This window comes from Tetrao urogallus, assembly GCF_951394365.1.
Source record: "Tetrao urogallus genome assembly, chromosome: 5".
NCBI classification, from domain to species: Eukaryota; Metazoa; Chordata; class Aves; order Galliformes; family Phasianidae; genus Tetrao; species Tetrao urogallus.
Genome location: NC_136818.1, coordinates 21599395 through 21612336, shown reverse-complemented (window position 1 = coordinate 21612336; position 12942 = coordinate 21599395). Strand labels below are relative to the sequence as shown.

Sequence of the window (12942 nt, the reverse complement as noted above, 5' to 3'; positions counted from 1 at the left end):
GAACGTCAACCCAAATTGTTAGACATTTATTTATTTATTTAGTAAAGTTTGGAGAGGGGAAAAAAAAGCAGCAAGTGTGTGTTGCAAGAGGATTAGGGGAAGTGACTGCTGAAATCACTCAGTATAAATGGGGCAAGGTCAGTCCTTGGAGGCAGTCAGTGAGTAAATTAGGAGTGCATATAACTCAAAGTAATTAAAAAAAAAAACTGGCTACAGTACTAAATGCACTTACTTCTGAGTTCCTGAATCACTAGTATGCCTTTCCTGGGCTATGCAGTTCTCCTGCTATGTTGGATGTATTGTACTGCAGAGAGAGGTAAGCTTTAATCTGAGAAGAAAAAAAAAAAAGAAAAAAAAAAAGACAACAAAGTGTATGGAAAGATAGTTATTAAACCAATTTGTAAATAAACTGCTTGAATTGAAGCCTATTTTAATGAACTTCTGACAACAATAATTGAGGTTTCTTCTGGTAGTATTTAGTACCTCCAGTATTTAGTATTTTGTCATGGGTATTATTTCATCTGTTTGCCGGATAACTACTGCTATTACTAAAGTGTTGCATATCTTTTTAAATGGTTATTACCCCTATAAACTACAGTTAGATGAATTATTTGTTTGCTCTGTTTGTTAATTATTCTAAGATGTAAAACTTGTAAAAAGTTGGTAGGTTAAAATAGATTATATTCAATAAATATGTATTTCTGTCTGTCTGAAACAGCCTGTGTGATAATCTGAGAAAAAGAAGCTGTTACTAGATTGACTGAAAAGCTTATAAAATATCCATTAAATGACAGGTTTGGTCTATGGTATTTTTCATCCATTGAAAAGATAAATGCATGCAGATACACTCTGAGACTTGTTTAAAGAGGTAGCTTCTATTCTGGGTATCTTTCCAGAAGGCTGCAGTAATATTTTCTGCTTCACTGTTGAATTTATTTTCCTTGACATTGTATTTATATTGCTTAATATGATTTTTAGTAATTTGTTTTGCTTTGTCTGTTTGTTTTCTTGTACAAAGACTGGGGAAAAGGCACCATGTGGTTTTGAGCTAGTATATCTTAGTTCAGTTCAGGTTGTTGTTAACTTTGGGTGAAGATTATGAAGACTTTATTAATCAAAACAATATGATGCATTTTACTTTGAAAATGAAAAAAAAACAAAAAACAAAAACAAAAAAAAAAAAAAAACAGGACGTTACTGAAATTTAGCATATTTTTAATATGGACTTACAGTGTATAAATACTGCTCCAAAGCAACTACAAAAGCCTATTTCATTTGCAAATTAGTCTAGAAAGATCCTGGAACTTGTAAAGGGAGTTTGCTTGAATTTGCATTACCTTTTCACGGTGCTTTCTTTAGCTCAAGAAGTTTGCAAAGGAATGGCAGCAGTTTAGCAACATTTGATTTGTTTTGGGGCACCTCTTACCATGTGTCCTGCAGCTTTCTTATTTCAATCTTCATACTGGAAGACTGTGTGAGTCATTTGAGAGCTGGATTACTGCTTGAGTACTTCTACCTGAATTTGCAGTTTGTGCTGGGCGTTCTGGAAGTTGCTACCAGCGTAATAATGGTGGGAAAGTAATTTGAGCTATTTCTAATCATGATCAAGTCACATGTGTTTAATAAATGATTAATTACAGCTGTTCTGGTTTCCCACTGAAGTGTTTGAAGGAATGCATTTAAGCTGTATGTGCTAATGTAAAAGTAAATAAATCCCAATTTTGTTGAGTACACAGATCAAAGTGCATGATGTAATTGATATAATTTTGAAGTACATCTTGCCAGCTCAAACTACTAAGAAACCACATTTAAAAAGAGTATTAACGAATTGTAGTCAGAAATACATATGCATACTACAGCACTTGGCAGTAACACTTGCTGTCACATAGACTGATATCAGTGCAGTATAGTGAAGAACGATCAGAGAGTTGAAATGAAATCCAGGGAGAAACATAATGTAGTGGTTAAGAGACTGTCAGGAGATCATTTTTGTCTTGTTTGTTTTTTAACATAAACAAGGAGGTGTAGAATCCCCACTCTGCACAACAGACAATGAAAATAGAAATAAGAGGAGAATACAGCAGAGAAGCTCTCCTCTGCTGAAAACCCCTGCCTAGCCTATGGATGTGCAAGATGTGCACTGTTGCAGAATTCTGTCCTTGCAGAAGTCAGTTCAGTCTGGACATCCAACATTGCCCCATACTATCTTCAATTTCAGCCTGACTGACTTGCTGTCATATGAAAAATTTTTCACAGTTCGGAGAAATCATAGCATCTTCAAATTCAATGATGTCATTATGTCACATCATTCTATGTCATGATAAACTGTATGGATTTTGTTTGTGTGTGTGGTTGTTTTTTAAGCAAGTACTCAAATGTACAATGGAGGACATTATGGTACATTGAAAATGTCGATTCCTAGAACAAATTCTTACATACCATTTATTGTAGGTACAAAATGAAAAATAGGCTAATAGGTCAAATGATGAGGTATAAAACCTGAAAAAAATAAGCTTTTTTTTTTTTAAACAAATGAGGTTGAAAGCAACAAATTTAGATGTCTGAATAAGAGACAGCTAAGACACCCATGTGCAATTACTCTATGAACTTTTTATAAATGGGATCTAAAATTGGTGTGTTGGTTTGAATGTGAGATGATTGAGGTGTTGATTTGTTGTCTGAATAGTCTTGCAGTTGCTAACAAGCAGGTGTATGCATAGAAGACAAGAAAAGTTAGTTACATGTATAACTATTAAGCTGTTCTTGAAATCGTAGAATTTGGTCTGTGCTTTCTCTACACACAAACTGAAAGCATTGGTATTAACAAGCTTAACAAGCTCTAGAGAGCTGGTTCTATGCAGAACCAGAAAAAATCCCTTGTTCCATCCCTGCAGACAGTCTTTCTTGGGCAAAATAACCACTTTTTACATATTTGCAAGATGGAGCCACCTAGAGGAATACTCTTCATTTAACTTACTCCTAGATTTTTGGAGGAAAAAAAAAAGGTATTAAAATGTGAATGTATCTTGCAAATGAGAGTGGAAGTTCCTGCCACTTTTTTTGTTGGTAGAGTACCCTCTAGTGGACAGAGCTATCTTCTCAGGATGGCTGGTTGCAAGGAACATCATTGTTTTCAGAGTAACTGAAATAGTTGGGAAGATGATGAACCTGTGGGAGGTCTAACACTTCCTTTATCACCTCAGCGGTGTCCTCAAAGCTCGCCTACCTCTCCCACCTACTTATGCCAGTCAAAAGAAAGTTATTAGATCTCCCAGTGAGCATTCTTTTCTTTATACTTTCGAAATGCCACAGCTACAGAATTACACTTTTTAGAATTTTTACATTTTGATGTAGAAGGATTAGGATTTTTTTCTGCTCACTTTGTATTAGAAATCGCACTACTTAATCTCTGACTGTGATGGCCCTTCTATCCCCTTAAGTTCCTAAATATTTTTCCTGTACTCTCACTTTCAGGCAGCCCTTGGACCATCAGCACTGCTGCTTTCTCAGACCAGGAGTCCTATAACTAAACTGGTTTAGGTTTCGGTTCCAGCTCTATACTTAGCAATGAATCTCATTCCATCAAGAAACTTCTATTTCTAGCAGACATCTCCCATTTCTTTTCTAAGTTTTAATTTCTCAGAGATCACTTTTCATCAGTTCTCACTTTTGATGTTCAGATGTAAAATAGACAGCATTATAACTAATCAGCTACACTGTCCAGAGTCTGTTACTGTAGGTAAAACTTCAGTCTTTAAAGTGCATTTCAGTCATCTAGGCAGAGAGATTGAAACTAGGTCAATGAAATTAAGTTAATGATTACAAACACACACAAAATATTTTTTTAACATTCTTGACATGAGGTTATGTTTCTTAACAACTTCCCTTTTTTTTTTTTTTTATTATTTTCCCCCTTCAGTCTCACTTTTCTTATTCTTAAATTGTTGAAAATGCTCTTAATAAAATTAATTCAGGTCCATTTTTAAAAATTCATATGGGCTGCACATTTCACAGACACCAAAGAAAGCTTCATAAGGAGCTTTTGGGGAAGACTGCATAATACTGAGTTAATGAAAAACATCAGATATCTCCTACTCCACAACCCAAACTGAATCAAAATACTTTAAAGCTTACGAAGATTAAAGTGAATATTCAGAATTAATTACACCGTGTAACAAGTAGCATGTCATAAGAACCTTATAGAATGCTTTAGAAGATCATAGCTTTAGCCAAACAGAAAATTTAGGGGATCTAAAATGGAAGTCTGACAGATCTTGACCAAGTGGAGCATGAGCTTACCATCAGTAAGGATGGTGGTGGCTGCAGAATAAAATAGCTGGAAAAGAGTACTAACAGCAGAAGGACTGGCATGGAGGAGCTTCTGCAGATGCAGGGGTAGCAGGTGTTTTTGGTTTGAACTGAGGCGCTAATCTCTGGTTGCAGTCTTCGTAACTGAAATTTATTTTGAATGATGGTGCCCAGTGTGTGTTTGCATTTTCCATTGGCTTGACTGTTTTTCCATCCTGTCCTACAAAATGTCTGTTCGTACCCTACAAAATGTGGATTCTTAACAGTTTCCCATTTCATAACGAAGTAGAAAAGATATGTGCATTTGATCACAAATATACCCAGGATTTCTTGCTACGTTTTCTATTGTAAAATTATTTTGGAGATGTAGCATGTGTCTCAATCACCAATATTTTTATTTATAATTTCTAGCTTGCGAACAACCTCCTCCAAGGAGAGTTAAAGAAATACCTACTGAAGCATGGGACAACCCTCCCTATCCACATGATACTCTAGTAACATACAAATGTCGGCCTGGATATATGAAAATAGGACGAATTGTGGTCAAGTGTGCTGATGGAGAGTGGAAGCAACAAGGCAACACGGAATGCAGGAGTAAGTATTGAGCGATCACTTCCAGAATTTTACAAGTCTAATGTTGATGAAACTTCAAGTCTAAGCAAAATAAAGCACTAACCTATCTTCTGAATGCAAGTCAAAGAAATTATTTTTTTCTCTTTACTTTATTCAACTTGTTTTAAAGGATACAGCTTCTTGGAAGTTGATTGGACTTTTTGGCATTAAAAAATTATAGAATTTATTTTCCCATGCCATTTCTTTTAAACTATAAAGGAAAACTCAGGTGAGGATAAAAGCTGCTGCTTATTATTTCTGTTGTACCATGTTAAGAGTTTAGAAGTGTCTCACACTTTCATACTGATTTCACTGAGGAAGTGGAACTTAATTATTGTTAGTCAGAAGATACTTTCTATAATGAATGAGTACTAAACACAAATAAATATTAGGCATTTGAGCTTTTTTCTCCCGTGTATTTCATAGAAATTTTGTCTATCTCAATACAACTACTTGGCTTAATCATACAAAATTAAGTTTCAGAGATCAATAGATATTTTAAGTAGAAAATAATTAATAGACTTGTTGGTAGTTTATTTTATATTTCAAATTGGGGTGGGTTTTTTTTGTTACTTTCTTACTTCTAAATACATTTGCATAAATACTTGGTGCACAGAAATCTTTCCAATTATACTAAAATTAGTGTAGTTTTTTTAGTTACATACTTTAGTGAATACTGCCACCCTGTGAACTGATGCTGAAACTGGTAAGATACATGTGGAGGAAAAAAGGATGATTTGGTACAGATAATGTGCTCATATTCACTTTTCATGACAGATCACACTAGGTAGCAAAATTTACAATGGAGAGATCTATTTTCTTTGAATCACACTGAAAGAAATTTAGGGCCTATTCAAACATATCTTATTTGGATTAAAAAACAAACAAACAAAACAAACAAACAAAAAAACAGGAATGCTGATGTGTAGCAAGAAATGAAAATGCCTTGTTTGATAGAGACTAGGAAGGATTTCTTCTGACGATGCCTAGTAAAATTTAGCCATGCAATCTATTTTGCAGTCCTTATTATAATATCTAAGGGAGATAAATGAGAATTATAGGATCATAGAATAGTCTGACATGGAAGGACCCACAAGAATCAGAATCCAACTTCTGGCTCCATGCGGAACCACACAAAATCTAAATCCTATGTCTGAGAGAGGTGCCCAGAGCTCCTTGAACTCTAACAGTTTGGTGCCGTGTTCATTCCCCTGGCCAGCACTTGCTCTTGTTAAACTTCACAGGGTTGAGGACTGCTCAACTCTTCAGTTGACAAAGATCTCTCTTCAAGGCCTCTCTTTCCTCAAAGGGGTCAACAGCTCCTCCCAGTTAAGTGTTATTTGTAAACTTACACATATGCCTTCAAGTTTTGTATTCAAGTCACCTATGACAGAGACCACGTTCTCATTTTTGCAATTCTGTTTTGGAATCCAATTGAGGCCAGACCATAAGAGCAGTCCTAGGGGAAACTTGAGCCACATTACTCCTGTGGCTTCAGATAATCACTCTTTTTTCAGCACAATTCCCATCAGACTGAGGATATTTAAATGCCAGTCATGGATGGCTTCTGTGGTGGAAGGTTTGGAATGGTCTGTGTCAGAAGTTATATGAAAAACTGATGTTACATTCTGTCTTTAAAATGTGTCATAAAGCTTAAAATGAGATTAGTCTTTTTTAAAGGAGCAAAGGCTCCTAATTTGCTATTTAGATTAAAAGAAAGAAAAAAAAAAACTCATTCTACTATGTTCTTATTGAAAACAATGACTAAAAGAAAAGAAGGTTAATCAAGGTAATGCTGAACATTTTGCATTGAATAGTTCAATACACGCTCTATTAATTAAAAGAAAAGTGCTACCTTTCACACTTTCATTCCTCTGTGTTTGGTTAAGTACTTGCTTTTTTACTATTTCTTTCTTACCAGGTAAACCCTGTGGACATCCTGGAGATACTGAGTTTGGTTCCTTTCAGCTTACTGCTGGAAACGAGTTTGTCTTTGGTGCCAGAGTTGAATACAGATGTAATGATGGGTAATGTTATTTAACTCAATATTAGGAGTTAAGGTTTTAATATTAATAGAAATACTGGTTATAAATTTGTTGTCTGTAAAGCAGCTGCCAACTTGCTCATATTTAAGAATAAGAAATTGTTGTTTAACTGAAAATACTGTAATTACAGTACTAAACGTAAATTTTTCCTATGTCTGGTCAGAAGTTTAGTGGTACTGGAACAACTGTACCTCACACAAACGGAGCTGTCATCCCAAGTCTCAGATAAGGTTGTAGCTCACTTGAAATTATGGCTGCCTGAGTGGAAAGCAAAACGAATTTTCTGCCTGAAAGCCGGCTAACGACTTGACAAGGTAGCCAGTTCAGATGGAAATGCAGCTTCAGCACTGCCATTAGTACTCTCAGTAGGCAGTCGTTATGCAGTTATGTTGGAGAAGTCATTAGGCTGTACAATGGAATCGTCTATTCTAAACTACAACACATCAAACCTCCTTAAATCATTTCTGTGAGTTATGAAAGGAGAGAGTTACTGAAGGAAGATGTTTCTGGTAGATTGAGTAACATCACTTACTGCTTGGAAGAAATTCTCTTATCTCTGTTCATCTTCTCCAATGAAAGCTGCAGCAAGGCAGATGTGTAGTGTTGTGTTTAGGTAAGTATGCTGATAATTGGATTATTTCTTCATGAAATGCAAATCAGCTATAACCGTAGTACAGTGTTTTAGCCATGTTTTTGAAGACTTTGTGTTACTGGAAGATGTACATATATGAGTTAGGAAATCAATATTCTCCTTAATCTCTTAAATGCGGACAGTTCTTCATAGTCATTTTAGACTAGCTGTAATCTTCTGAATACATTCCAGACTAGGCAGAAGCTGTGTCATTGTGTCTACGATGCCCTCAAGCCTAAGATGATACTAATTCAGTGAAGCATGGGATGCATATGACTTGGGTTATGTCTGATTTTGATGCTGTCCCATGGCTTTCAGTCTTAGTGGAACACAGGCCACAAGAAATTTAATCTTGCTAATGACTGTGTAAATCACCCTTAGGTTACTTGTTATGTAGAGCTTGATGCCTCTGTAATGCAGTTAATGTTTTACCTATTAGAAATCTACTTTATGAGTGTTATTTTTTTGTATTTTTACCATATGCAAGAAAAAGAAACAAAAATAGGAAAGATGGGCAGGAAAACTGTGTTTGTTTGTTTGTTTGTTTTTTTTAATCATGTTTTGGTTAGTCTATGCTAGAACATTTGAAACCTACTTCCCTTGTTTCCAAAGCAGCAGTATTGCTAAGACTGTAATTTTTTGTTCACTTGATTTTGTAAGATACCGAATGCTTAGCCAGAAAAATTACCGTGAGTGTCTTGCAGAGGGATGGAGCAATGACATCCCCCACTGTGAAGGTAAAGAGAAATTGACACTTCATTCCTTACGAAACTGACTTTTTATCTGTCTGATACTATCTAGAACTTGTCTGTGATCTCACTAATCTCTGTGGCACTTCTATTGTCTATTGTGATTACTATGATTGCTTAAGTTGTAAATAACTACTCAAGAATATTCACTGATTAAACTCCTAATATTAATGTGCACAGATGTACGTATGTCTAAACTCAAATTATGCAGCAGTGAAACTCATACAATACCCACCCAGCTTTTTTAATCCAATAATTATTCAAACTTTTACCAAAAATCGCTCACAAAATTGAGTCTTGTCACTCCCAGACAGCTTAAAGCTCTACCTCATGTACAGACTCTGTATGTAGAGTAAGTATCTGCAAAACATAGTTATAAAAGTCAGCTGGGATAAGGCATTTTACATGTATATTTATACGTGTATTTGTAGCTTATTTTCTCCTCTGTCCTTATGAATATTGTGTCCATTAAGATTTTGTTAGAAGTTTGACATTAGTAAGAAATAAAGAGAATAAAAGACCTAGTCCTCAGACCTGAATAGACTGGATGGCTTAGATAGTACTAGTTACTGAATTTGGAAACCTTTTCACCAGTTTCAAACCTGTATGATTATGGAAGTAATCATCCTTTCTCCCCAGAGATAACTTTTAACTTTTAAAAAGTAATTTTTAATATTAAATATGTGAGTTTTGATGTTTCCTAACAGCTGGTCTCAGGTATTACACATTCAATTTACTGGAATTTGAGCGTCCTTAAATTTAGGCATACACCTAGCTCTCTGCTTAATTCAGAGCAATGGCTTCAATATTTTTCATCACATGTTGCCAAAGTACTGCAATTCCTAAGTCCTCATAAACTTCTTCCTTTGTGACTGACAAGTTTTTATTCAGTTGAAAGCGAGCAAATAGTATTAGAATGCATAATAAATCTGAACACTTGTTAAAAATGTTTAAGGTAATCTCAGTGATCTATCTATATTTTAACTTGTTGTGTGTACCAATTTATTTTAGTGATAGGCCTCAAAGTGATTGCTTTTCCCTTTGGTTTATTTGTTTTGTTTTGTTTTGCTTTCCAGTTGCAAAGTGTTTACCTGTAAAAGCACCAGAAAATGGAAGAATAGTTGTAAGTGGTGCATTTGAGCTAAACCAAGAGTATTCCTTTGGCCAGGTCATAGAGTTTCAATGTAATGAACATTACAAGCTTGTTGGATCTAAAGCAATACATTGCTCTTCTAACGGAAAATGGGACAGTGATGTACCTCAGTGCCAAGGTAAAACACTATTATCCATAAGAAACTTTATTCTCATGGACTTCTAGGAACTGTTACAAAGCTTTAATTTCATTCCACAGCAATGAAGCATAGGTTGCCTCTAAACAGTCTCCATTGTATATTTGCAGAAATAGGATAAGTAAAATCTGAGAGCATTGTATGTATCAGTACAGTCATAGTGGACCACACCTGTTTGTTCCACGTTTTCACTGCAAACTGTGTTTTTCCAGGCTGCACTCAATTTCTTTGAAACTAACTTCAGTATAAAATATTATATATATATATAATATATATATATATATAAAAATATATATATATAATATATATATATATATGATGTATAATATAATAATCTATAAAAGATTTAGTCTCTTCAGTGTTTATTTAAGCAAATTAATTATCTTCTTGGCCTATCACTGGACCAGCTCCAGAATGTCTATGACTTTCTTCTACTGGGGAGGTTAGACCTGGACAGAATACTCTACATGCAGTTTCACCAATGCTGAGTAGAGTGCAAGGATAAAGTGATCTAAATCACACGTGCTAGCACTATTTGTAGAATATAGTGATTTTTATTAAACAAAGACAATTCCGCTGAGATTTATTTCATTCTAATTATAAAATAAATCCAGCAAAAAAAATCTAAGACAACCCTCTGGTGTCTTGCTCTATGACCTAGGAAACAAAATCTTATATTTTATCTGGCTTTATGAATGCAAATTTTAGAAAGTGCAAAATCTTGGTGATATTCTGAGTTTGGCAAGAAACTGAGAATGTTGAGTTTTTCTATAGATAGTTAGGTATCCTAGTGTCAGTTCACGATGTATTTTAATGCTGTATTTTTTTTTCTGGTAATGCTATAATTTTATTGATTATCTGGTGAATATGAGAGAGCTTTAGATTTGCTGGAAATTACAAGGAAATGAAATGATGAGAAAAATGAAAAAATCTTAAATTTCAGCTAGCCTAGTTGCTTAGTTTAGAAAATCCCTTATCTTGTACACAATTCTAAAAGCAATTAAAAAATTAATCATAGTCCTGAAAGCTGTCTTATGAATCAGTTTGTTACTCCTGCTGTGCTACAGCATACTTGGCACCCACAATCATGTCACTGAAGAGTTCTCAGTTAAGTTCCACACAGCTTCTGAGTGCAAGTGTTTTTATTGATCTAATTTCAATAAATTCAAAAGGGGAAAAAAAATCCCACTAATTTTTATTCCAGTAGGGATTTATTCTCAGCAAATAAAACTGTATAAAATTATATGAATTTATGGATTTTGTTTTTTTCAACTTCAGATATTATTTGTAGCGTGCCACCAATTCCAAATGGAATTGTACATTCCTCGCAGAAGACTTACAGGGAGTCTGAGCAACTGCATTATGTCTGTAACAAAGGATACACGTATGGTGAACGAGCAGATGTACAGTGTACGGAATCTGGATGGTATCCAACCCCCTATTGCACTGGTCAGCCGCTTCCTTAAGTTGTTTTGGGAGTAATTTCTGAGATTAGTACTGCCAAATGTTAGTTTGTTCATAAAAATAATAATTTCATTGGCATCTGACTAATACACCATGAAGATCTGGCAGGACTAAGGGTTAAAACAGCCAAAGATCCTGATATTCGTTTTTCATTAAGGGACATGGCAAAAATAGTTAATTCAGCCTTTCATTACTCAAGCGTAGGTGCATGGGACTAGGAAAGTAGAATTTCTTGTGTATATTGCATAAATAGATTGATGCTGAAATACTGGAGCATTAGCAGTTGCAGAAAGGTACTGTGTTCCTTTTTATTCTGGAAATCTGGACTAGTGGACAAAACATAGCACATAAAATCTTGAGTTAGAAAGAATTCCTAACTTGAACAAATAGAAAGGATAATACTGAATCTCATTGCCTCCTACAAAATGCAGTGGAAATATTTTAGCAAAGGAATGGAAAAAATCAGACACTAAAAACAATTTTTAAGCAAGCAGGATGGGGAAAAAATGTTAATATTGGAAAAATTTAAATTAAAGGAAGAATCTGAAGTTTTTAACAGCATGGGAAAATTTGAAATCAGCTTCTCAGAGTAATGATAATGATTACTGAAGTCCTCCTTTCTTCACATGAAGACATTTTCAGTGAAATCTGTTTATGGGGTTTAACTTTAACATGTTAACTAGTGAAAGTTCAGTTTAGTATCATTTCACTACAGCACTTAAAGAATTCAATTAGAACTCTAAATTCCACAAATAGGAACTTGTAACCATGTCCTAGCTAAATTAATTTGATATAAAATTGGGGAAAATCTTTAGTGCTTGAATCATGTTCAAGAAGTTAACAAAGGATGCTTTAAACTGAAAAAATACATTGGCAGTAGGGCAGTGTTATAGGATATTATGTACTGCCCGCCTTCCTGGGATCTCTTCCAGAAGGACTTTAGAAGTAAAAAGTAGTCAGCCCTATTGTTCATTTGGTCCTTGAAATTTCTGTTTCAAGATTTGTAATTATACTAATTAATATTCATTTCCTATAGTTACAAACTGACATAGTGGACTATATTCAAACATAAGATCTCTCAAAGGTCATTCTGCAGTAGTCTGTTCTTACAGAGCTGTGCATTTCTAAGAGTAGGAGAGAAGTGTAACCTTATCTTTGCCCTAAGAAATCTGTATTTGACTGTTAATGTATGCAGTTTCAGTCAATGTACTATGTAAATAAGAACTACATAAAGGCATTATTTCAATTGGCGCCTATTTTTCTCTTTCCATGTAGAAGTTGTATGCTTTCCTCCAACATTTCGCAATGGAAACTTCAGACCTCAAAAAGACAGGTATATAGAAGGAGCTACAATCACAATAGACTGTGATTCTGGATATCATTTTAGCACATTGACTGCCAAAAGCGTAGCAAAATGCACCAGCAGTGGCTGGGTACCTGCTCCAGGTTGTGTTGGTAAGTAGCTCTCATGAACGAAGACACAACACACAGAATTGTTATTTTGGAAATATCTCAGTGAAAAAAGAACTCAAGAGAAAAATCTTAAGAAACATAGGAAATAAAAATGCCTCTTTATTGTGTTTCTTAGTGTTATGAAGCTTAATGTGATGATGTGGAAGAAGCACTTAAAAAATATTGGTATAATCTAAATTCACACTGAGTTTATGAGCATGAGTATTATTTGTCACTGTATCTGTGAAACTGTGTTAATTTGCAATAGCGGGTTCCCAGACAGGAAGATTTGTGGTACACCTGCAGATTAGTGGGCCAGACAAGTTACCAAGATGCAATGAGTGTTAAAGTATCTAAACCAAAGTACAGATTGCAAGGTATGTTTAACCGTG

General features: G+C 34.8%; 1 protein-coding gene across 1 annotated transcript in view; it reads left to right on the top strand.

Annotated features, from left to right (window-relative positions):
- Positions 1-255: 255 nt before the first annotated feature.
- Positions 256-12942, top strand: part of CFH (complement factor H) — a gene marked incomplete at both ends in the record, with an annotated part of 35033 nt that continues 22346 nt past the window's right edge. Inside the window, 7 exons of the mRNA XM_079535843.1 lie at positions 256-316; positions 4720-4902; positions 6842-6947; positions 8257-8333; positions 9422-9616; positions 10913-11083; positions 12374-12553. Coding sequence (XP_079391969.1) covers positions 256-316; positions 4720-4902; positions 6842-6947; positions 8257-8333; positions 9422-9616; positions 10913-11083; positions 12374-12553 — 973 coding nt within the window. The remainder of the gene's footprint in view (positions 317-4719; positions 4903-6841; positions 6948-8256; positions 8334-9421; positions 9617-10912; positions 11084-12373; positions 12554-12942) is intronic.